This window comes from Pteropus vampyrus, unplaced genomic scaffold (genome assembly GCF_000151845.1).
Source record: "Pteropus vampyrus isolate Shadow unplaced genomic scaffold, Pvam_2.0 Scaffold27, whole genome shotgun sequence".
Classification (NCBI taxonomy): Eukaryota; Metazoa; Chordata; class Mammalia; order Chiroptera; family Pteropodidae; genus Pteropus; species Pteropus vampyrus.
The window spans coordinates 6477501-6505297 of record NW_011888808.1 but is presented as its reverse complement, the minus strand read 5'-3'; the positions used below and the strand labels follow the sequence as shown (position 1 = coordinate 6505297).

The window sequence follows — 27797 nt, the reverse complement described above, 5'->3', positions numbered from 1 at the left end:
TAGAGTTTTGCAAAGTTTTGCAATAGGCACAATATATGGCTATTTATTTGCTTATTTATCTTCATGAGTACAAAAATCATCATTTTTGCTCACTAAAGATGGCCCTTTTAAACATGAATACATAATCTTAACAAAATAGTGCAGAAGAAGGATAAATAAGTTTTAAAATATATTACGTTAGGAGACTTAGGTAAATCGAGCCATATTAAATAATATAAACATTATATGTTATTCTGTGGATTTTCAATGTATTTTAAAGTGTAAAAATGCATTATAAACACTTTTTGAACCTAAAATTCATTCAAGATATTAAAATAGAAAATGAGATCACAATACAAAAGGAAAAAAATCTATTTAAGGAAATATTCATTAAAACATGTTCCCTTAGGTAAATGAGGGCAGAGAAACAGAAACTCAAAATCAGTGAAATTTCTTCTTGTTAGAATCACTTGAAAAGCTTTGGTTATAGAAGTATTTGAAGTTGATGGATAATATTCTATAATTAAATGTTTGTGGATAAATTAAAGTCAGGCTCAACTGTGTATTAATAGTTAATACAGCTTGCACTGCTTGCCAGTCTTCAAGTAATTTCTTTAGTAAAAGAATACAAAATAAAACAGATGCCACACAGGTGATTACAAGCTAAGGTACAAAAGAAAATGATATATTTATTCAGTCAGATATCTAGCCAAATCTTCCGTAGGCTATAAAGATCTTGGTAGCTTAGGTTTTCCAATTCTTAAGCTATTAACCGAAGTCATATATAGACTAATATAGAGAGCACAATCAATAACCTAATTTGAAGCCACATATCATGATCATGCATCATTTCAAAGTTGGATAAAAATATAAGCTTACTACTACCTTGTTGCAATTTATAATCCTAAGAGGAGTGCAGGCATATGTGTACACACACACACACACATGCGCACACACACACACACACACACACACACACGTTAGAGCAATAAGAATAGCTTTCTTTGTAAAGAGATTAAACTTCACAAGCAAATATCCTGAGGCAAAACTTGTCAAAGGTTTTCAGCCATGTAGTTGATTTTAGTAACATATACAAATAATATGTTGCATGATAATGACTCACTCTAAAGTCCCTTCTTTTTGACTTGCAGGTTTTACATTTAATGAATTTTGTGCATTGAAAACACAATGGATAATACTATTTAAAGTTGTTCCCACTGAGCAGATATTTCTCTAAAGCTGGAATGAAATAGCAAGAGTGATAATACATTGCAGTAGTTAGCACTCCCTAGAGTATAAAAATTGCCTCTTGAAAATGATGTATTCAAGGCTGTAATCTTTGTTTGTATTCTATGAGAGAGAATATGGCCGATGAGTGAATCCTAATTTTCTCTCATGTCATTTCACTCCTGGTAAGATGTGCTTCATCTTGACCATTTTCATGGTGAATAATGCTGGAATCAGACAGTGCACATTCTCTTTTCTAACTTTCTGGTCAAGGCTAGAAATAGAGACTCCCATTTTAGCTTTGCATAAAGCCGAAAAGAAGCAGAGTTTGCATTTCTGTCAAAAGGAACATCATACAATAAAAGGTAATAAATGTGTGAATTGTGATAAGAATGGCCTCTCCTATGTCAGAACACTTCTGAGGTTTTCATTGCTAACATTTTTTTTCTCTGCTTTAGATCAGAAAATTTAGAGAAAATGAAAGTTTGTTGGTATTCGACTTGAATTATATGTGAAGATCCCAGAACCATTCTTATTGTATTTGCACTTGACATTTGAATCACTGCAGGACTTGAAACATTTATGAGAAAAAAATCATCTTTTTTATATGTATACGAGTATACAAGACAAGGTCAAATTTGCAAAATGAGTTTTTTTTTGGTCAAATAAATATGGTCTAGTCTATGTAAATGTATGGAAAGGATTCAGTGAAGGCAGAGAAACGAAGGTTCTTATTACTGATGCAAAAACTTCAGGGTGTACTCAATTATTCTACCATCCTTTGGAGTTGTTGCAGTGATTTAGTTATTCTCTATGTTTATTTTATGCCATGAGCCTGATAAATGTAATGTAACCTAAACAGCGAAGCTTGATCAGGAATATCCAAACAACACAATATTGGGGAAACTATTTATATACATCATGTGTATGTATATATACTGATGACTTACATTGAAAAAGGTATGTGTATATGTATACATGAATATAATATATATAACATGTATATGACATATATCATCTACTTGTATCATATATATTATATCTACGTATACATATCTTTAATTTCTTTTTCAGCCCACCAATGGGTAAGAAAAGTAAAAATCTAGGATTTTCAATGTTGGCAATAAACCAAGGAAAAATAATTAAAAGAAATAATGAGCATAGGTATCAGGCAAAGAGAATTATGAATTTTTAAAGTATCAATTTAGTCCAATTAAACTCTACAGTTATGCATTGATATCTGTTAGTTTTAGGCACTATGCTAGGGCATCTCAGGTTTGCAATGAATGCTTACAAGAATCACATAGCCAATGGCATTGGGAACAGGAACATACATAAAAAGGTAAGAGTAATTTTTTTTTCATTACCCGCATAAATGGAATTCCTGCTTTTCACTTACTTTCATGCTCGAATTTTTCACACTGATATTTCAAAAATTCAAAATGGTCATCATTCTGAAAGTTCTTTTCTGGCCATTTATATGAGAACAAATTCTCTACTTCGCTCAAAATAACAGAAATAATATCAAAACAATAGTGAAATGTACTTCTCCAATAAGTCTTATAAAAGTGAAAAAGGTTGATACTTGTCAAGGGATTTTGAAATGCATCTTAGCACTAGGTATTCAAAAATAACAAAAAATAAAATAGTAGTTAATAGTTGATGCAGCAATTCTCCCACTAGAATTTTATCCAGAAGATATATTCTTAGAAATATATGAAGATATATGTACAAGAATAGTCATTATAGTACTCAATATAGTAACTAGTGACAACAAGGAAACCAACCTAAATATACATTCATTGAAGATTGCTTAAATAAGAATGAACAATTTCTTCACTGAGAAGAGAGTACATGAAACTTTTTTAAATGATATAAGAAACTGAGATAAATTATTTAGTAAAAAAAAAAGGGCAGATTTTATGTTTTAGGAGGGCAAACAACATCAATTAATAGTTACACACAACACACACACACACACACACCCTCCTAATAGCTGTCCATATATTTTCCTACCAAAAAAATCTTTGAACAAGTCATTCTGCACAGTGATTTCATGAGAATATAAAATAAGGTAAAAAATTACCCATTACTATTATTTGCAAATACAATTACTATGATGCACATAAATACTGAGAAATAATTGATCAGTCTCATTAAATCACATTAGAATCAATCACTTAGAACTACTGATAATGATATAATCCTCAATATATAGCATATATACGTAGATATATATATATATATATATATATATATATCTACGTATATATGTATAATATTCAGCTACATTAGACTGGTTTAAGTCAGTGAGATGAGGACAGATGAAGTCTTGATCTTCACTTTGCTTTATATACTTGCATTTATTATTTATTTATCTAATTTAGTGCTGATTTTACATCTTTGTACCAAGCTATAAAATATTATCCTGTAACGTTCTGGCTGGGCTCGTATATCAGCAATTAACAATTGCTATTACCATAACCCAAGAAAGATAAAATTGTCATTCAGTGCCTTTGTGCTTAGCTGTATTTTCAATATAAATATTTTGAGAGAATCTAAGATGTAAGTACCTTATCCAAAATTAACTTAAAAGTAGTCCAGCAAAAAGCACCTTAAATGGAGCCAGAGCCAGAAGCTAGATACACTGCTATGCTACAAAGGAACATAAATTATTTTGGTACTGTCTTATTTCCTACATTTTCTTCTAGGCTCAAAAAGGACAAAAGTCTAAATGCTATAGATTGAAGATTATATCATTACCAGTAGTTCTAAGTGGTTGATTCTAATGTGATTTAATGAGACTGATCAATTATTGCTCAGTATCTATGTGCATCATAGTAATTATATTTACAAATAATAGTAATAGGTAATTTTTTTACTTTATTTTATATTCTCATGAAATTACTGTGCAGAATAACTTTTTCAAAGAGATTTTTTTTAAACTTTTGGTAGGAAAATATTTAGACAGCTATCAGGAGAGTTCATTTTATTAAAAAAATATTTTTTCTTTTTAGAAAAAAAATGATAAACTGATTAGAGGGTGAGATCTTTATGACAGACTCTAAACTACCATCATTACCACCAAAAGTTAGAATTCAAAAGTTTTATTGTTGTTGTTGCTGTTGTTTTGTTTTGTTTTGTTTTTGTCCTGTTGGTGGGTAGCACAACAAAAGAAGACAGTGGTTAAGGAAACTTCCAATAATAGAAAGCTAACTATTTTGGTGAAGGGTCGATTAAAGTTAGTAAGAAAACTTTGTGTTTGGTAGTAAAAAGGGCTTTAAGATGATAAACGCATAGTGCTACATTTCTGTGAAGTGGTCAAAGTGGACTACTTGGACTTTTATATAATAAAATCTACAACACAATAAAAATTATATATGAATCTGTTAGGCATGTTGGTAGGTTTACTGGTTGTCTGGGTGCAAATTAAGTGTATTAAGTTTCTTTTTTCTTATTTATTTACTTATTTTTACTTAAAAATATTATATCTTGGATGACCTGGTATACATGCAAGAGGAATAAAAGTCATAAGATCATACAGGCATCCTTGATAATCGTTCAGCTAATGGAAAGGACTTTGCATTTCAATAGGATATTTAAAAAGTTTGTGCAGTTTTATCTAAAATTTCAAAAGATCGGGATATACCAGCTGATACCCAGTTTACAATTGGAGCTCTAATATATATTTGAAAATTAATGTCAGTTAAACAAAAAATGAAAATGTTCAAAGCTTCAACATATGATTTTTTCTCTTAGTATCTGCCAGCTATTGAAATCATGTGACTTTTTAGTTTGTTTCCTAAACTGTGCATACCTTCCAGAGATTTTTTTTTGAAGTAGCTATCTTTTTTATGTTGACAAATTTACAAATGTCATTCTAAACAGAAAGTCTCCAGCCTCACAATTATATTATTAATTGGAAAGTCTCATGTAATGTGTAAATTTTTCAGTTGTTTTAGAAATGGCATATGAGAGGTAAGCATTTTGTGTCCATGCATAAATTGTCTTGATTTTATCCTCATGTTTAATCAATAACTTTACTGAAAATAAAATTTTAGTTTCAAAATAATTTGAACATTAGCAATAACAACACTGACCACTCTTTCATCTTTCAGTGTCTAAGGTTGTTCATAAGACATTTGTTGTTTTTAAAATGCACATCCCCAGGCAGGGGATCTGCTCATGTTCCCTAACTAGAAAGCACCTAGAATGACTTCTCTTTATGCAGTGTCGTAAAATTTCAGGAGAAACAAAACCAAAGAAATTTAAATTTCTATGTTTCCATTACTTTTTCATTTTTCTTTTACTTTTTTGAAGTATTACTAACATAAATCAACCAATTTGAAGTATACAATTCAATAGAATTTAATACAGTGTTAATGTGTTACCTTCATCATTATTTCCAAAACTGTTTTCTCTCTCTAAAAAAGGAAACACATACCTACTAAGCCATCGCTTCCTAATCCCTTGGCCCCCAGTTCCTGTCATTCACTAATCTGTTTTCAGTTTCTAAGGATTTACCTATTTTATATAAATGGCATCTTATACTATGTTATCTTTTATTTCTGGCTTTTTTCACCTATAATATTTTAAGGATTCATTCATATGATAGTGTATGTCAATACTTCATTTCTTTTTATAGTTGAACAATATTCCATTGTATGAATATAGTTTTGTTTATCCATTTATCCACTGGTGGATGCTTGGATTTACCTTTTTGCTACTGTGAATAGAGTTGCTATGAACATTTACCTATAAGTATTTGTTTCAACACATGCTTTCAATTCTTTTGGATACATATGTAGGAGTGTGATTGCTGGGTTATATGATAATTCTATTTTTAACTTATTGATGGGCTATCAACCTGTATTCCACAGGGGATATAGCATCTACATTCACATAAGTAATACATGAAGTTTCCAATTTCCACATCTTTGCCAAAACTTATTTCTGTTTTATTCTAAATACCCATTATGGTCTGTGTAAAGTGGTATCTCATTGTCGTTTTGATTAGTGTCTCTAATGACTGTTAATGTTGAGCATCTTTTGGTGTTTTTGTTGGCCTTTTCTATATTTTCTTTAGGAAAATGTCTCTTCAAGTCCTTTGACCATTTTAAAAATAAATATGTTTTAATTTGGTTGTTTGTCTTTGTGCTGTTAAATTGTGATGGTTCTTTATAATTCTGGATAATAGATCCTTATCAGATATATGTTTTGCAAAAATTTCCTCCATTATGTAGCTTATTTTTTCACCTTATTGATAGTGTCTTTTGATATACAGTTTTTTTGTTGTTTTTGTTTTTTCTAAGACAATTTGTCTATTTTACTTTTTTTGCTTATGGTGTCATATTTAAGAATACACTGACAAATCTAAGGTTATGGAGATTTACCTCTATATTTTCTTCTACATATTTTATATTTTTAGCTCTTACATTTAGGCTATTTATCTATTTTGAGTTATTTTTTGACATAATTTCATTTTTATCTTTATTTTTGTCCAGTCATTCTTATCACTATTTTTGCATATTTTTATTACATAGACTCTTTCTGGGTTTCTAATTGTCTTTTTTGTATAGTAAAATATTTTTCCTTGGCAAATCTAAGTTCTTCATGAGTATAACAAGCATTCAATTTAGAATATGTTTAAAATAATTTTGTCTTCATTGTACCGATGCAGTATCTTCTAAGTTCAGTTGTCTAATTTTAGCCTAGTTACTTTCTGGTCACCAATTTTCTTCAAACATATCATGAGCATTTTTATTGGTTCGTATCTATGACTACTATTAAAGTTACTATCCCTTAATTCAAAGGTGAACTTCAACTTTGTGCATATGGAAGATGCCTACAGAATGAGAGACTTTATCTCAGGAGGCATCTGTGGGAATCAGGCAGGGAAACAAGTAGGGCATACTTTTGTCAAATAAACAAGGGAAACTAGTGTAAGAAAGACTTCTGATTTCTTAGAGAGCATATTGTTTCCATCTCAGAGTAAATTGTTTCTCCCCTCTAGGTTGGTCAGGGAGGAAGGGAGACAAAACCAACCAATCAATGATGTCATTCTGTAAGCCTTTCTTTGATTAACTCCCTCAATGTTCATTCTTCTTCTCAGTTCCACATTCTATTTCTGTTAACTTCAAGGGTTCGTATATATTTAAAACAAACAGACAAAAAACAACCAGATTCCTTAATTCCTCACTAGCGTATCCTTTGTTGTCCTCTGAAATTTGTGTTTTTTTTTTTTTCCTCAGAATCATGTGTTAATAAATCCCACCTATTTGCTCTCCTTCAAGAATTGGCTAAAATTAAATAATATATCAGTTCTTGTTCTCAACACTATTATAAATCTATTCAATTTAGGGTTTCTTTTGTCATATTTCAGTTGGTTTATTAGAAAAAAGAGGAAGCTAAATTTGTTTAATCTATTATTTTAAATCAGAACTCTCACAATAACTTTGAAGTAATCTTTAAATAGCCTCCATATGTAAAATAATGGTAATTTATTTAAAATATAAGCAGTACCAGAACATATTAATTAATCTGATGTAGAGAAAGTACGAAATTATACAGCATGGAATCTGCATAAAGCCTATAGTTGTGCATCAGATTTGCCAACAAAGTGGGGGAAAATATTTAGGTAATTCCAAATAGTCATAGAAATATTAATTTGACAACAAAATAATCTTCAATAAGTAGATTTTGTTATTTCTAACTTCTGGTTAAGAACATTTTTATTTATATTATATATAAATGTTTCTCATTAATATCATATAAAATGTCTTCAATACCACTCTTATAGCAAATATGATCAATAACAAATTTCAAAAAGAAGTTTATTTATTTTAGTATTTTAGATGTTTAGTATTTAGAAATCAAGAATGTGATATTAAAATCTATTAAATAAAGGAATATTTTTGAAGATGTAAATTAAATAAAAATTTGGTGGTACAGAAGTTATCCAATTAATTCTATTATATTTTAAGGAAATATTAAAAGCTAAGTATTAAGGATAAAAGGTAAGCAAATGTGCTCATAAATAAATGAAAAAAGCACATGGAAAGACAGCTTCATTGAATTTGCTAATGATTATGTATAATATTTACTGAGAACTTAGCATGGCTCAGGAACTTTTCTAAATATTTCATTTAGTTTTAAAAATTTAATTCTCAATTCTAAGGGTGATTGCTATTATTATGATGATTTTATGGAGATGCAAAAATGGTTAAATCATTTATTCACATCATACAGTATCAATTTGCAGACCTAGGATTTGAAATCAGGCTGTCTCTAAAAAGCATCCTTTTAACTACAATACTGTACTGATGCTTAGTGTAGCTTAGTGTATCATATATCAATAGCACATCTACTAACTAGAAAGATTAGTGAAAGAAACTACCTGAAGATATATGACAGGCAGAATAATGGTCCCAAGGATGGCTCTGTTCTGATACTCAGAATCTGTGACTCTGGTACATTATATGGCAAAAGAGAATTGTGATTGCTAATCAGCTGTTTTTGAAATGGAGAGAGAGATAGAGAAAGAGAGAGAAGGTGGGAGGGAGGGAGAAAGAGAGAGCTTGAGCAAGTGAGAGAGTGAGGAAGTGCGGTGGTGGGGTGGGGGAGAGAAGGAGAGAGAGAGAGAGAATAAATGCAACCAGAAAAGGTTCAGAAAGATAAGAAGTGAAAATCACTGGGCCTGCTACTGCTGGTTTTAAAGATGGAGGAAGGTACCTAAGAGCCAAGGAATCAGGTAGGCCCCAGAAACTTAAAAAGGCAAGGAAATGGATTCTCCCTTAGAGCTTCCAGAAAGAAATGTAACCCTGCTGCTATCTTGATTTTAGCCTAGTTAGAGCTGTCGGGACTTCTGACCTAGAGATCTGTAAGAATAGTAACATAATAAACTTATGTCACTTTAGACCCCTGAAGATTATGGGGAAATTGTTACTGCAGCAATGGGAAACTAACACAGGATATAAGGAAGGGCTTCTACAAATAGTAACATTTAACCTGAACCTTGAAGAACAATCAGAAATGAATACTTCAAAGAAGCAGGGAGAAAACAGTCTAAATAGTGGAAGCTAATGCTTTAAAACAGATGGAGCCAACAGCTAAAAAAGGAACAGAATAGTTGAGGAATGATAGTCTAGTGACATCTGGTTTTAGTTTACGATAAGTGTATAACAGCTTATGAATATATTCTCTAACAGTTCATTAGCAAATTATTTAAATTGAATTTTATGATGTTATACATAACACAGAATTTAATTTTATAAAGTTTTGTCAGAAATGTTATAATTTTAAAATTATTATTTATTTTTCTTTCTAACATTAAAATGTTTCTTATCTTCATCACAGGGAGCTCTTAAGATCCTAAGAGTGGTGATTTATTTTTTCAAGAATAGAAAAAAAATGTGCAGTTACAAAAAAATAAAAATGTGCGTAAAAGTTTTCAGAGCTCTAGTTATAAGGATAATTAATATTCAAAATCGATAATCACAAATAAAAGAAGCTGTTATTGTTAATTGGAATTTACATATTATAGAAAGGAATGAACAACAATAATGAGTCAGAAAATTTTGTTTTAAATACCTTTCTACAATAAAATTCTAACATGACCTTGAACAAGGTAATTAATCTGGCACTCTAAATTAAAGAGTCTGTGCTCAATTATATTGATATTCGCGGTGAAGAAAGCAAGCCAATATGGGTATAGTTTAGTGAATGAGGAGAGAAATGATGACTAGATAAATTTGGAGAGTTAGAAAGAGGCAAGGCCATGTAGGTTCTTGGAAGCCTTAGAAATTTTTTGGTTTTATTTGCTTTTTTTGGTGTGTGTGTATGTGCGTGTGTGAGAGACTATTTAAGATTTAGTGCAATGAAAAGCCACAGATGTGTTTTAAGCTAGTGACTCAAATAAACTGATCATTTTTGAAAAGAATCAGTCTAGTCATTATGTGGAACATGGAATCTGAAGAAGAGATTCAGAAAGACTGAGTAGACCACTGAAGTAATTCAAATGGCCAACAGTGGTGTCTTGAACTAAGATGTTAACAGAAAAGATAGAGATCATAGGATTTACAGAGAGATTGGATGAAAGAATGACAGTATGTAATTTTGATGTGATCAGTCATACAAAAGGTACCAGCATGGACCACAATGGCGTGTACTGGAAAAGGCAAGATGAGAGGTTGAATGCTGGATGATGGCTCAGAGAGAAATAGAGAATTCAGTTTGGACCAATGAAGTTTTAAATGGCTTTTGGACACACTGATGAGTACGGAAGAAAGGCTTTTAAAAATTAGATTTGAAAAGACAGTAGAAAATTAGAGCTGAAGATGTCATTGTGAGTCTTTACCTATAATTTGTACATGAAGCCGTTTCACTAGGTAAACTACTTAGAAAGTATAAATAGAAGACAGAGATAAGGACTCTTATTATTGTATAATAATAAATTCATTAAGGCAGTATCCATGGCAATGTCTAGGAGAAGATGCTTTGTGAGTACACTTGTAGTTTACTGGTGTATAAATTTTATTTTTAAAAATGTTTTTGAAGTATAATAGAGAAAAATTTAATAAAATGATAGTCATATTTTCAAATGCGCTCTGTAATAGGTGAATCAGAATTATATAATGTCTCTATATGTCGAATTACTGCCTTATTAGGTTTTCTAAAGAAAACATTTGATGTATTACTAAGTATAAACTTTTATGTTTCCAATAAAGATGAGGAAATGTGTTGCAAAAATATAAACACTGAGGTTACACTGAAGTTAATGTGAATAATCTACCGCAGGCAGTGTGTTTCATGCTTATACCACATAAAATGTCAATTATATTACATGTTTCCTAATTACATATTTATTATAATGTCCTTATTGTTTTAAAAACAGCCTCACTATTCAACATGGATTTTTCTCTCCTTTAACTCTGTGTTCTTTAAGGAATGGTGACATTTTGGGTTAATTCAATGAGAATTATCTTAGGAGAGCAAAGTAAAATTGTTGAGGACATTTTTTTTTTACTGGACTTGTGTGTTGAGGACAAAGTTTTGTGGGCACATTTGAAGGAAAAGCGATCTGTGAAAATAGCATTGGTATGTCACTATTAAGAAATGATAATGATTGTCCTTTCCATCTGAGCTAAGAAAAATGACAGAGAATTGTCAAATCAGATTTGCTTAAGGCCAGAGATATAGCCTAATGTCAAGCTTTACTAATAATTTGAAGGACATGTTCAATTTATGGAAAAATATAAAGAGGTGCAGGGTATTCAGGCAGCTTCCATGATTCCCATGAGACACATCTCCAGTCCACATCTAAAGAATAGGTTCGTAAGTAAGATGGACAGTCACCTGCTTAAAAATATTTTTTATTTAGGTTTTGAAGCATCTCCATTTTATACTTGTATAGTTTATGCAACATTTTCCAGATGGCATGTCCCGTTAATCATAAATTCTTGATTTAATTACCAAAAGCAACCCCAAACTGTGGACCATCCACTAATGCATTTGAAGATAAGTATTCTCCTTCTACCAGATATCATTAGTTTCTTTTTAGGAAATTTTTTTTCGCATATTTACAACAAGATTAGGTCATGTTCACAGGCCTTCTTTCAACCTCTCTCCAGTAATATGAAGGAAACACATTGTATGTGAACTGTTTGATCTCCTAGTCTGTCCTCTGTCCTCAGTCAGTTTTCCCATATTACATATTTCTGAGATACATTTTTATTTTCTGTCATAGTTTGTGTTATGTTTTCTACAAAGATTAATCTTACTAACACCATGGCAATGCATTGTGCTTGACTCATATAGTTTTTAACAGAAATTTCCTTTGCTAAGCTTGTTAAACATGATATCTCTTCAGAGTGGTTTTAATATTCTTTTTGTAATGCAATTACTCTTATTCCTCCAGCAACCACAAGTTTTTGTATTTTTTTATGTGTGTTGATGTATTTATTGAATGTGTAATTTTTATAAGGCCAAATTTACTTTCCTTTCTGTACAATTTTCAGAGGCTTTCATTAAGTGGTGACTTTAATTCAGATCATAAAATATTTCTCCTTCTGGAGAATTATCATTTACATAAGTCTGGTTTTAATTTAATTCTTTAAATCAATTTGCAAACCATTTTTTTTCATCTTATACCTTTTTCAGAGAGATTAATTTAGTAATGTCCCTATGTACTATACATTCCAACTGATTGAGATGGTGACCAAAGAACATTATATTTGGAATTCTGGGTTACATTTGGTTTGTGGACATAATAGCATGCCAGTTAAAACAGAAAAGAATTTAGGACACCAGCTTCAAAGTATGATGACAAAGTGTTATCCCTCTACCTATTCAAACCCAATGAGTTACACCATAGTAAAGATTTTCTTTTTAACTGTAATATTCAGGACTTTAAAAACAGTGATAAAAACCACTTTTTTTTTTTTGTAACAAACTACTATTTTTTAAGTTTAATATAGTATTCACATAATTGACTTTGCTTTGTTTGGCTCTCTAAGCCACATAGTTACTGGCATTTAAAGACATCAGAGATTATGATATCTGATAGTTTTTCCATGTAATGAATAAGCCCTATTCCACTATTGTTGTCAGCTCTGCTAAAGTTATTATTAAATTAATTGCTATAATTAGATCTTTATTTTCTCTCAAGACCAATTTACAGCCATTGTCAATCTCCTGAAAAAGAGCTTTTTCTAGTATCCCTACTTGGGTTAATGAGACTTTGTCATCATGCTGACAACATTCTAGGAATGTTATTCCAATTCCATTCAGAATCTCCAGATGAGCTCCTGATGAACCCATTGAACATTTGAAATAGTGGGGCTAGTGTTTACCAAGTTACCACGTATGTTTTTGCAATGGAAAAATGAGCAGGAGTTCAATATTCTTCTGTGGGGATAACAAGTCTTGAGATTTTTCCTTCCCCTTTCCATTGGTCATCATTAGATCTGGGAGGGAGAACTAAGAATATTATTCCATTGCATTAAGATGCTCACTTGTAAATTGTATCGTCATATTTCTCCCTGGGGTACTATTCCTTTTATGAGTATCTTTTGTATATGTTATATCTCTCATTTCTATTTATTACTTTTTTTGCACCTAAGGTTGACTTTTAAGCTTAGCAAGTATGTTATCTACCTTTGGATATGGTAATAAAAGCAGCCTTACCAACACTTCTCAGCTGTCTTCCTCCACCTCTAGGCAGATGAGGGATTTGACAGGTAGAGAATCTAGGACAAACTGCATGGTAATGGAACTACACTTATAGGTAGCTCTAATTAGGCAGCTGGGGTTGATGTTATGACTCATCCCAAAATACCTTTTGAAGTATGCACTGGTAAATTTAATACCATCAGAATTAGTCCTCAGGCAGTCATTAGATAGATATACAAAAATTTTAAAGGGCTCTGGCATCATTGGATTAGGAATAATGAAAGAAAAATTTCTTAGATGAAAAGATGTTTTTACAATTGCATTCTCCCACTTCTCCATTCCTCCCTCTAGATTCTGTAAACAATTTCAGAGACATGAGGATCTCCCTTCACTACTTTCCCACTCAAATTGAGAACATGCTCATTTAAATGATTAAGCCAACCCATAGAGCCTTTTTGTCAAACATTTTTAATAACAAATGTTTCAATTAGCTATTGAATAGAGCACTTTGTGTGTAATAAGTGCTGTGATAATAAGTGCTATAGTTATAAAAGTTATGGGTTTTTAAAATTCTTTCTATATGGTAATATGAGTGCAAAAATGTATAACTTAAAGGTAGATTTTTCATACTATTCTTGAAAATATATTGGTGTATTTTAACTTTATTAAAACATCAGAAATAAATATAATTGTTTTGTTATTTTTAGCAACTGTCAGCAATAGCTGTATGTCTTTCCTCATTAAAAACTAAATGAGAAGTTAGAATATTCCAAATATATTTTTAAAGATAAATGAGTATTATTCATAATTAGAGTTGGGCAATAAGGCATACGTTTGCAACTAAAGACACGTTAAATAAAATTAAAACAAGTAAATAATCAAAAACCTCTAACTGCTAATTTTTAAAGGAAAATTGATGAGGGATAAATTTGTTTTCACTTTGTAAATTTTACTTTCAAATGTTGTATTAGTATGGGTTCTCCAGAGAGTCAGAGAATTGGGAGATGATAGATAGATAGATAGATAGATAGATAGATAGATAGATAGATAGAGAGATAGATAGAGAGATAGATAGATAGATAAATAGATAGATAGATATAGATATGTATGCACATATATATTTAATATATATTTAATATAATATATATTATAATTGTATATATATGTATATATATATAACATAAATTTCTTGTAAGAAATTAGTTTATGTGATTATGAAGGCTGGGCCATCCCAAGATCTGCAGTTGGCAAGCTGCAGATGGAATAGTTTCTTGAGTCCTGAAGCTTGAGAGCCAATGGTATAACTTCCAGTTTCAATCTAAGAGACAGAGAGAGTAAATTCTCTTTCCCTCGTCCTTGTTTTGTATTCTGGCCTTTAAAGTATTAGATGAGGCTCAGTCACATTGGGGGCGGTCAATTCACTTTTACTCAGCCTATAGATTCAATTGCTAATCTCACCCAGAAGCATCACCATAGAAACACCCAGAATAATGTTTAATCAAATATCTGGGTACCCTGTTGCCCTGGCAAGTTGACATATAAAATTAGCCATCATAGACGTATTTAAATTTTTTAGCCTATCTTGAATGTACATGTTTAATTTTTTCCAATTTCTAAAAAAAAAGAAAGTAACAGAGCAAAACTAAAAATGATACTATTGGAAAATTATAGTTACCGATTTAGAAATTTATCTACAATTCGTAGTATTTTTAATGTATTTATTAAAGTTTAGAAGAGGCAAATATTTTTTTCCAGGGAAGAAGGACTACTTGATTCATTGAGATGAAAAACATAATTACATTTTGGTGTCATATTCTTAAGGCATTTTATCTGGGCTTTATTCTATAATAAACGATATGCATAAGGTTTCTACTTTATTCTGCTTCACTGATCTTATAAAATATCTAGTTTGGGATTCCTGTATAAGATTTGTATTTATATTTAGGTTATTATATAATAGGCTTTACTATTGATTTCTATCAATTCTAAATGTATGATTTTAAATTAATGATTAATTTTAAATTAGAGAAATTCAGCATTTTAAGAAAATTATTTTTATTTTTATTATATTGTACCAGGACATAACTATTGAAAGCTTTCATTCGTAGAATAAAATTGTGAATTAAAGACACTTAAAATGTGCTTTTGTGTAAAATGATCTTTTTAAAATGGAATTTTAAATTAATAGAATAAAGAGTCTATATAAAATATTGCATCAGGCATTAAAACAGGTAGGACTAGGTTAAAAAATCCAAATAGCAATGATTTTAGTTTAAGAAGGATTAAAATAATATCATTTTGTTGCAAATATTTTACTTTGCAAATAAAATTCAATATTTTCAGACAATATACTTATTCTGAAAATCTTGTAATTCCATAAATATTTTATTTTATTTTTGGACATCATCCTCAATCCAAATGGTATAATTTTCATATTGAATAGTCCTTGAAATTTTTAAATTGAATATTCAGAGTAAAGTGTTTTGATTATAATTACTACTATGCTTCGCTAAATATATTCCCAGACTCCGAAATATTTTGAAGGAGGAAAAAATGTTTGAAAAGTAAAATATTTCATAGATATTTGAATCTAAGTAAGATGTAGAATCATAACTAAATTACTGTGAGAGATACAGATTCAGTTCCCTGCACATTTTAATATATCACAGTAAAGTGTTAAATGAAACATTTTTGAATGCAAAAAATAAAGTATAATGGTATTGTATTATAATATTATAATTATGTTAAATATGTAAAAAATAAAGAGGAGAGATAAATAAAAATTTAATTTTCATTTGTGTGTATGTATATAAAATTTCCATTGAAATTTTATAACAGTATAAACTTGTTCTTGCTTTTTATTTTGGATACTCATTAATAATTTGCATAAGATAGAATTTCCTGACAAAGTGCATGATCTCTGTCTCACAGCACTTACTATTACAACAATTTTTATTATTTTTCAGCATCTCCCCTGATTTCCACTGTTTCAGCCTGAAAATATATTTGACAATCTTGACAATAGACTAATCTCTCAGGTTTTTTTTCTGAATGTATAAATGTGACAACAGTACAGTATAAAGTGTGGGAGACATTTTATAGTTTATCTCATATATTGTTCTTCGCTATATTTATTTTCCCTTTATTTAATTGAGAAATTAGTATAAATTTATTTACAACAATATACAAAACATGTATGACTTAAAAATAAATGAGAACATTTAAAAACTGTTTAACTGTTCTCAATATTATGTATCTATTGAGACTATTTTTATAAAAATAAAGATATAAAGTTATACTCTATATACATTTTAACATGAATATCTTACTTAAGTGATTTATGTCCAACAGTATATATATATATATATATATATAGACCATAATCTTAATGGCTGTTTATAAACCTGTTGTATATATGTGAAATAATACTGTTTAAAAAAAGAGAAAACATTTGTTTAAGGAACATGTTGAAATTCTAGTGATTTAAAGAAAAAAAAAATCCATGTTTCTTTTTTCTTATTTTATGATTTAGTGAGCACGGCAAACAATTTTCACCAAATGTGATGACTATCATAATAGGAAAGTGAAATGTGCTTTACACTTACAGAGCAGGCATGTCTATTCTAATCTACAGAGTCAGGGAAGACATCTCTAATAAGAAAATTTTTAAATTAGATATGATAAATATTTAACTAGGGGAAAATGCAGAGAAGAGAAAAGGTGTTAAAGAGTGAGGGAAACATGCCAATGTCAGGTATGAAAACTGGAACAGATCTTCTGAGAAATGAAGAAAATAAAACAAGGCAAAACAAAACAATTGTTATATATAAAATGCATAGAGAAGTGGGTAAAAGTGGTTAGCTATACATCTGGACTTGAGGACAAGATCATAGAAAACATGTAAATAAGGTTATAGGGTACAAACAGTTAGATTAACAATACAAATAAAGATTATTTTGTAAAAGAATATTATCTCCTTTGATAGAAGAGGCTTAGTGAACACATACACACAGTTTGCCCAATATAACACTGAAATTTTCACGAGACTAACCCTGGTTTGTAAGACTTTAGATTCATGGTTCTTATGCACTGTACCTTACTGATTGTTCAACTAGAAGTAGCAGGACCAGATTTGTGATATAGAAAAATCAACTTCTTTAATATGGAAAATTGTTTAGAGTAGAGCAAGGGAGAGGCAGGCATCAGTTAGGAGATTATAGGGGAGGGAAGCCAAAACAAGGATGGTACCTGTGAAGATAGAGACAGATATATGGGTCAGGAAGATATTTCAGAGAAGAAAAGGCTGCAAACAGTTGTCTTAACACTGGGCTCAAAAGTGATGGAGGAGTAAAATATGAATCCCAAGTTTTTTTTTAAAAAAAGATTCAATTAATTCACAGAGGGACAGGTGGAGCAAAGATGTAATGGAAATTGTGAAGTATATGATGGAAGACAATATAGCAGGGGTGGGCTAGTTAAGACTCAAGTTTCGAGTATTAGGTTTGTAAAAATGTTAAGACTTTTTCCAATGTATAGTGTCTGTGACTCCATCATTCATTTACTTGTTATAAATACCCAGCGAATGGACTTTCATTTTAAGAATTTTATTTTCAAGATAGGTATGTATCAGAAGGAAGGTAATTTATGAAACAATCCTAATATTTTCATTAAATTATTTATATGACCACTGGAAAAATTTGTATGTTTTATATCACTTGAAATTTTAAATGTCCATAAAATATAACAATTTCCAAAAAACGAAAACATTGTTTGAAAGAGTAGCCTCCCAAAGTCATATAGAGAATAATCTGTGAGATTAAAATTCTCTCTCTGACTGGTGTCTCTGATGATAGAGCCTGTACATCTACAAACAATATTATACTGAAGGAAAGTAGAATTACTTTAAAATTACAGTATGTATCCTAAACTTTTTATCATAATACGTTCAGAACTTCCTCACAGCACCTCTTTGAGTTGAGTTTACACTCATGATCTAGGTTAATAGACTTTTTTTTTATTATTAATGTACTAAAGGTTTAAATCTTTATAGCAACCTATTTAAAAATATCTTGGAAACATTGTGTTTTGAAAAAAAAAGATTCATTTTCATATTTTAAAGTTAGTCCCTTGAGATGTATATTTGTTTAAAGTTGTTGAGAATAAAACTGAAATGCTTAGTTTCCCCACAGTAAAAATTAAGATAATGATTGCAATCATTGTTCCACTGATGTTATATGGAGACAAATTGATATGTGCCAATTTTTTTCCTGTCAAAACAACACATATATTTATAGAACTCTTCTTTTCTACTTTTCCAAAGCTTCACACTGACCAAGATAAAGGAGATGGAAATTTAAAATACATATTAACAGGAGATGGGGCTGGCAGTCTATTCGTTATAGATGAAAATACAGGAGATATTCATGCAGCAAAGAAATTAGACAGAGAAGAAAAATCCCTGTACATTCTTCGTGCCAAGGCTATAGACAGAAAGACCGGGCGGCAGGTGGAACCTGAATCTGAATTTATTATTAAAATCCATGATATCAATGACAACGAACCAAAATTCACAAAAGACTTATACACTGCCAGTGTTCCTGAAATGTCTGGAGTTGGTAGGTACATGTTAATCAATGTAAACTAACTTTTCTATTTGCTTGTTTGCTAAGGTATTTCTTATGGACATACAGTTATGATATATTGCCTATTTTAAGATAAAAAGTATAACTGAAACTATTTAGTGTTAGCTATCTTACTTCGGATTATTTTCAGTTTTATGTATCTTAATGTTTCCTATTATGTCGTAATTGATGCCTAAAATGGTTAGTACTGGGAATAGTTCTTCCATTACATTTCAACCAATGTTTTGATCTCTACTCAACTGCCATTCAGATGGCAGTCAAGTTGGATATATTTTTGCCTGAAATGAAATGAAAGGAATATCAAATAGTGTCAGCAGTTTTGGATAGTTTTTCTTGCATTATTTTGCATAATAACAGCTAATGCTTGCATTTGACAAATTTCTTTTGATTGTCTCATTTGATCATTGAAACAATGTAATGTGTAATGTGGTAAATATTTCTATATTTTATTTTTAAATCCCCATTCTATTAATTAGGAACCTAGAATTTAAGAAGATTAAACAACTGAATTAAGATAAAAAAAACTGGTAGTATAACAGCAATACTTCAAGTCTTTTTATGTTATTTTAGTTAGATCTCACTACTGAATGACTACTTATCATGCCAACTGAGAATAACTGTTTCATTTTTTTAAGGCTGCCTATGCTCATAATTTTAAATATCATTTGTTATTATGCAATGTTTTTATCTGTATGGGTGATTACATTTAGCTCTATTTATATGAAAGGTTTAGATTCATTAATGAGATTGTAAGAGCTAATTCTTAAATCCTAATAGATTTCTAAAAAAAAACAAAAAAACTATTAATATAAACAATCCAAAATATGCAACTGATTTTCAAAAGTTGATGCTATTTAGTTGAATATTATTTTAAAATCAGTTTTAAGTATATTTTGACATTATTGAAATTAACACATTACAGTCTAAAATAATTTCTTTAGAGGAAAAAAAACCTATATCTATCTTTATTGAGTGATTGATGTCAAATATTTCTTAATTCTGTTCCATCTAGCCAGAAGAACCAAGAGTTTATGTAAAAAAAGTTATAATTCCCTTTTACATCAAATGAAATCTCATCTGTCTGAGAAAAGTGCAGTTCTTTTCAGGCATTCATTTCAAAAATATAAAAGAGACTTATCAAATTAGATAGGAGTCCTTTGAAGTCATAAGGCCTAGAATGAAACATGAACAGTTGTGTTAGGCTGGTACAGTTCCATGGAAAGTATTAGATGGATCCATAGAAGTCAACCAGTGAGCTAATGTAGATATACACCATGATCTCTGTTTGGTCTTATATTTGAGATGCAGAGACATCTAAAACTATACTCTCCATTTCAACTTCCAACTGATGAACTTTCTAAATTAGTTTGTTTTTTTGTGTAATGCCCTTTAAGTTTTGTAAAACCTTATAGTTTTTCTTGTGTATATGTTATTTTGTCAGGTATTTTGACACTTAATGGTATAAAAATGTTCACTTATCTTTTTCTGAAAAAGTTTGATATACCTATAGGAATAAAAAGCATAATTAAGAAGACAGATATTTAAATTTTTATAATAATTGATTTAAATTTGAATAACTTTTAAAAATTTCAAAGTGTTACCTCATTTTTAAAAACAATACTTACCAGAGACTATTGATATTAAAACTAAACTAATCTGTGTTTTATCCAAGATTATTTTACATATTTAATAGAATATTATCATCTATCTACCTAATTCAAATATATTCTTTCCTATCTGAAATACTAATATAGTCTAGATTCTAATAATATTTATCAAGTGAATGATAATATCAGGACTGGACTAAATATTTCTATATTTTATTTTTAAAAACCCTTCTCATTCAATATTCATAATAAAACATAGGATATATAAGTTTATGCATGGAAGAAGGCTTAAAGATCATCCTGTCAAAAAAAAAACAAACAAACAAACAAAAAACGCCCACAAAATCTTTCATGTAAAGAAGTCTATACTTCATTTATATAAGCTTTAAATTGTGGGCAGTACAATTTATGACTATCACAGGCCTTAAAAAATAAGAATTAGTGCCATTGCCAAATGCATTCCCTCTATGTCTATAATTCCCCCCCAAAAAACCCTTGAAAAACATAGAGCAGGCAGCAATATGCCTAATATACCTCTGGTGGCACAAAATTAATAAAAATTTAAGAACTACAGGTAAATATCGGTCCCATTTTTAGAGGATAGTTGTTATTCTTTATTACTAATATTGACATTACTATATTAATTGCTTTCTCCTTTACATGTGTGTCTATTTTTAAATATAAATGCTTATATCTATATACACAATATATATGCAGAAGATATAATATTTGGTTTAATCATCTCTCTTAATAAATAAGTGAAAATGAGCCCAAAAGAATTAAACTGACTTACCCCCAAAAACACAGAGATAGCTTATTACTAATACTAATTTAAGAAAAGATCAATGTAGAAATATCTCAATAATTTTAATGCTTTACTATTTTTCTCCACTGTAAAATAGTCACGCTTATTATGCAAAACATAGTTTGGAAAACTTCTAATTTTATTATATTCTAAGTAACTCCTTAAAATCAGCATGTTTCTTATTTTATTTCTCATTTTGTATTTTTTTTTAATTCAAATGCTACCCTTTTGCGGATGTGATTTTCTCTGCTTTTTCCTATAGAGATAATCACTTACAGAAAGAAACTAAAAGGTGATACTTAGGAACTCTGTCAGGCTGTATGTAACCCATATGTTGACAGTTAAAGCCTGTGTATAATCAAATAATAAAGAAATCCTCTATAAATGAAGTAATGCACAATGATTTAATTCTAATATTATTTTTATAATATTAATAATTTTCATTGAAATCAGGATTGAGAAACTACTATCATTAACTTAGGGGGTAAATAAAATCTAATAAAAAATGAAATTTCTTTATAATTATTCTCTTTCCAATGTTATCCTTTGATACTCTGTACTGTCTCCTCATTTTTGTCATAATATATTTCTTTTTTTTCTCTCTCATTAACTTCTTCTTGCTTTTTCTCTCTCGTCCTGTTTCTTTCAAAACATATGCCATATTCCATTTTAATTCTTTGAATCATGTGACCCTCAGCCTTTTTAAAGGTAAATGGCTACAATTAACTCTTAAATCTAAAATATGTTAGCATCTTCTGATCAGAGCATATAATCTGGGTGCTATACGAGGAGGATACATAACGAAAGAAAATGAGATACACTTTGATTTAAATATTTGTAGCAGAGCCCTACCTTTAATATTTTCAATTTTCATGGTCATTATATTTTTATTATAGATTATCTATCAACTTTCAATATTTGCATGCCTTCATTCTTCATCTAAGCAAATTACCATTGTGTAAATGTGGAGGTTTTGGATGCATACTTTCTCACTGACTGGGTATTTCCCCTAACTGGTCCCTCAAAATCTTATCCAGTTCTCCTTCTACACCATCTCTCAAATAAGAAATTCCTGTACAGTTTTTCCATAGATCATACAAACAACTCATCAATGAATCCTTCATGTCCTAATCTTGGTCCAATCTTAGAGATTTACTATCTGTGGTTCAGTATGTAACATGTCCAAATGTACTCATCATGCCAGACAGGCCACTTAGCAAATTATTTAGAATGGAGCTTCTTTCCTCAAATTGGCTAGGTCGAACCCCATCCCCATCACCTTCTAGGTGTGTGATCATGAGCCACCTCTATATATCCCAAAACCTACATGCCATTTTTATCATTAGGATAAAGAAATAACACAAATCAATTGCTGAGAACTCTGCCTAGTCTACATTAAGTATTCTGTAAATGTTCTTGTGATGACTTTGAGCTAGAAACTCTGCTGGGCTTTAGAGACAAAATATTGAAGAAAGCAGATATGGCCCCTACCTTTGGGGACCTCACATCATACAGGGCAAAACCTATAAATAACAAATAACACAAACTTGTTAATCAGGCTTCACTATATTTTACTTAATTTTTAAAAATCTTTTGTTTAATATAAAAGTAAAATATTTATTTTAAATTATTTGAGAACCAATGAATATTATAAATATCTCAGAAAATTTAGAGGAATATAATGTTCAAAATGATGCATTTCTTTTTAATCTGTCTTTATAAACAAATATTTATAAAATTAGTATAAAACATATAAAGCAATATCTATGAAATTTTATTAGTAAATAGCATTAATTGTGTAATTAGTCCTTACATTTATGGGAAAAAAGAAAGAACCATCCATGTGCTAAAGTCCACATAGTAGATGTTTCCTTTTTTCTTTTTGCTATCATAAATATCAATGATATGCTATCAGTGTTTATCAATGTTTAACAGCATTCCATATTATTACCATGATTCTGAGACATGGGATAGTATTTTAGGTGGGTGTTTGTAGCATTAGAGCCACATTTTAGGCTTAACTTTTATTATTTTTATTTTTTTGGTCAAGTATTTTTGGATAAATTTAAAGATCATATACTCACAATAAAGAGCAAACAATCAAAATCAAATTCAATAAAAAAGTATATTATTTCAAGTGTCAAAATGGTACACAGGAGTTTTTCCCTGTGCTCATAGTGAAATGATACCCACAGTAAAAGAAAAATAAAACTGGTGGCCAAAGAAATATCATAAAACTGATGAATTAACTACTTGAAATTAGTATATCAGTTATGATTAATAATTCATATTTTGAAATAATCCTCAAGTATGAAAACAATTTTACTCTAATGTATGTTCATATAGGATTATATAAAAATAATTATAAATCAGAAAAACTTTAGTTGAAGTTCTGAAGATTATTTGGTTGGTGAAAACTATTATTTTTGCTTTGGTCTAGCTAGGACATCAGGACATGAGTGGATATTTTTTAAATGATAGAAGAGTACATCTGGAATTGACTGAGTTGTAGTGTATCCTCTCACTGGACATATCAATTCTGTTAAAGCTGAGAAAACAGAGGCCTCAAGAGGAAGAACTCAAGTTCTCATCTTTTGATAATTAATTTTGAGAACACATAAAAAGACTTGCTAAATTCATGCATTAATATTCAAATATATTGATAGAAAATGAGCTGTTAGTTTAATCTTAATGTACAATACATTAATTGTTAGAATTTGCATTCACATATGCATGCAGATTTTGAGAAATAATTCACTACAACTCAATTACGCAAGTTATGAGTGTGTAATATATGTGCGGTATTAAAGTAGGAGACAGGCCCAATTTGGAACTCTCCTGTCCTAAAGACTATTAACACCTATTTGAGTCAAATACTTGAAAATTATATGTAGTATACCGGAAAATGTCATAGAAATTCATTCTGCCCAAGGTAGGCTTTAGTTAATAGTAAGTTTACAACCATGCTCTGACTTTCTGTAGGGATCTAGTGAACTATAAGAAAAGTCTAGCACTATATTGAATTGTGTTTAGCTCCTGAAGCTAGTTTCTTTAATTTTTTTTATTTTTCATTTTCTAAAGATGATTAGTGACAAAGTTAACATCCCATGATATCAGCGGTAATTTTTCACAAAGATAGTTTCTAATTCAGAAAATGTAAGTGTCTGTGTTTGGGTGGCGATTCCTGTAGGTACATCTGTTATACAAGTGACTGCAACGGATGCAGATGACGCCAACTACGGAAACAGTGCCAAAGTGGTCTATAGCATATTGCAAGGACAGCCTTATTTTTCGGTGGACCCAGAATCAGGTAACGTTTAGTACCTGGGCATTTTCTCATTATGTAATGCATTTGGATGCACAATTCATTTGTAGACTTTTCTGTGTTTTAAAAGGTATCTATTCAGTATCATGTTTCTACTTATTCTCTATAGTTATTACATGGAAACAAAAGCAAACTTCCTATTATTGAAATACATTGAATCATTAGCTCTTTGGACTATTTATTTTGTTTAAATTTATGACACTAAATACAAAGTTTCACAGAGGTTCAGTACTTTATGTGTCATAGGAAATACTCAAAATCTAAAGAATGTGGCAGTCATCAAAATTAAGAAAGTTTATGCATCCGACAATTTTTGATTGAAATTTGTTTTAATCAAAAGGATAATCCAACTGATTTTGAAAAATTCACTTCCTGAACAGTATCCAATGGAAGAATTCCTTCTGTTTTGATCATTATGTTAAATTGGTTATGGATTGAAATATTATTTAGATAAACCACCATTTTATCTGTCTGCTGTCATTAACTTCTGTAATATGGATCCTGCATAGCACAACTTAAGATAAAAATCAGTGGTTAAATTGTAAAATATTTGTCTACTTTTCCAAAAGGCATAATAAAAACCGCATTACCAGACATGAGCAGAGAAAATCGAGAGCAGTACCAAGTGGTTATACAAGCCAAAGACATGGGCGGCCAGATGGGAGGTCTTTCTGGAACCACCACGGTGAACATCACTCTGACGGATGTCAACAACAGCCCTCCTCGATTTCCCCAGAGTAAGGAAGGTCTTGGTGGCCTCACGCCAGAAGCCTTCTCCAACACACGACAAACAGAGGCTAATATTTGTACTAATGGTTTCACTGCTAGTTTATGCATAAAGGCCAATCTACAACCTTTGTCCCTACAAGATAATAATGATTTCCCACAAACTGAAAGTCACCATGATCATTTTCATCAGTGAGTAGGTAGTAAAAGAAAACATAAAAATGAGGTTCTTTTTGCAACTTTAATTATTCTCTTCTACCTTTAGAAGAGTTATAAAGTTTTCCAGACTACCTTTCTCAACATGTGCTGTGATCATCTCGTTCTTTTTCTTATCTCTTTCCTGGTTAGGAGTGCGGACGCTCAAGTCTGCCTACCTGGCTTCAAATCCCATGTCTGTCATTTGTCTTGCCTCAGTTCTCTTGTGTGTACCCAAGAATTATAATCCCTTATTTAATCGAGTCTAAAACACAGACTTGATGCTTTAGCATCTCTGAAAATCAGATACTACATTAAAATCAATTAATGTTGGTTCAATTGGAAGTATTTTTTTTTTCTTTTCTTTTCTTAGTGGTCCATAGAGTTATAGTATACCTTGATTGTGATGGCATCTGAGACATGTTAAAGTTTGCTGGTATCTGCTACCTACCTGTGAAGGTTAAAACAGTTAATACTCTTTCAGTTGTCACCTTTTTAGGCATGCATGTTAAACCATGGATGCTTTGCATATTATGAGGTCCTACAAAAACAGATTTTGATGCTCTGATGAAAATGTTTCCATTTTACAGAAAATAAAAGTATAAAGGTCCCTATCTTAAAATGTTCAATTAAGGGATCCTCAAATTTTAAGTTATGACATTGACTCCAATCATTAAAGCATTTTTCCAGGCTAGTCAAATTTAAATCATTTGATAATTTAGCTTTGGATGGTGGACTTGAAAATAAGATAAATGTTAAAAAATAAAGTTTTTCGAGAGTGTGAATTAACATAAATGAGCTTAATTAACATAAATCTAAATTTTGCTTTCAATTTCCTTAAATATAAACTGAAAAAAGTATGATTTGATGAATTCTCAAATGGCTCTCCATTCAATAATTATATGATCTATTATAATCTTAACAAAAGATTTGGAACTATAATAGTAACAATACAATTATTCAAGAAGTAACCCCTGAGCTAAGCATATTAAAGACATAATTTTAGGCAATCTTCTTAACAAAACTATGAGTTAAATGGTATCATTATCAATGTTCTTTCATAGATGTAGAAGTAAAGGGTTACAGAATTTAATTAACTTGTCCAGTGATGAGAATTTAAATCCACTCCCTCTTTTTCACCACTGGAAAAATAACAGAATTTGAAGTTTGAGAGCCTTAGTTTTGCATTCTACTTTCTCCAATTTTACAAAATGATTTCCTTGAGCCCTATCCTGGGGATAATATACCTTCCTTGGTCCTATGAGGACTAATGTTAAAATTAAATAAGTTAACATAGAGGGTCATTAGCCTTATATAAAGTTCAGCATGTAATGTTTAAAAACATTTATTAACTTTTTTTGTAATATTTCTAATTTGTATTTACAATAAATAGTCACAAACTAAAATGCAATGTAATGATTGGCTGGAACTGCATCTCATTTAAAGCCATTTACATGTAAGAAAATTCTGTGTACTTCTTTATTTTTCTATCCCTGACTTAGAATATAAAAATGTGGTTAAAAAGGCAAGAAACCAAATATTTACTGCTTATCTAGAGCTTTCAACATTGTCATTACAAATTTTATGTATATTAAGTTATTTAAAAGATTTATTTAGTTTCTTGCCCTGTTAAGTCAAATTCTGGATTCTAATATCTAGACAACCTTGGGACATTCACTTACTTTTTCTGGAACTTATATTGCTCACTTACAAAATGAGAGTGTTCTGCCTTTATAAATTATTTGTCCAACTTAATAAATCTCTAATTTTTGACAGCGTACAATTCAATATGATTAAAAAAAAAAACTCTCCCAATTTAAAATTAATTTATTTAAGTAAAATAGGCAAAGGAAATAAAGGACTTTGTTGTCTAAAGATGAAATGTCAAAAGAGCTCTGATTTAATTTTCAGGTACGTATCAATTTAATTCTCCTGAGTCTGTACCTCTTGGAACCCATCTTGGAAGGATAAAAGCCAATGACCCTGATGTGGGGGAAAATGCTGAAATGGAATACAGCATTGCTGAAGGAGACGGAGCTGACATGTTTGATGTCATCACTGACAAGGCTACACAGGAAGGGATTATAACTGTCAAACAGGTTTCTTTTTGCTGTCTTCATTTT

The 27797-nt window shown here is 30.3% G+C and overlaps 1 protein-coding gene across 2 annotated transcripts in view; it reads left to right on the top strand.

The window, feature by feature from the left end:
* The window catches only part of CDH9 (cadherin 9), a 69533-nt gene that overhangs the window by 24129 nt on the left and 17607 nt on the right, over positions 1–27797 (top strand). Inside the window, exons 2-5 of one of the 2 annotated variants that reach the window (XM_011356441.1) lie at positions 18695–18989; positions 24619–24738; positions 25323–25490; positions 27586–27773. In XM_011356441.1, the coding sequence (XP_011354743.1) occupies positions 18695–18989; positions 24619–24738; positions 25323–25490; positions 27586–27773 (771 nt within the window). The remainder of the gene's footprint in view (positions 1–18694; positions 18990–24618; positions 24739–25322; positions 25491–27585; positions 27774–27797) is intronic. The other variant, XM_023528489.1, reaches the window with a different exon arrangement.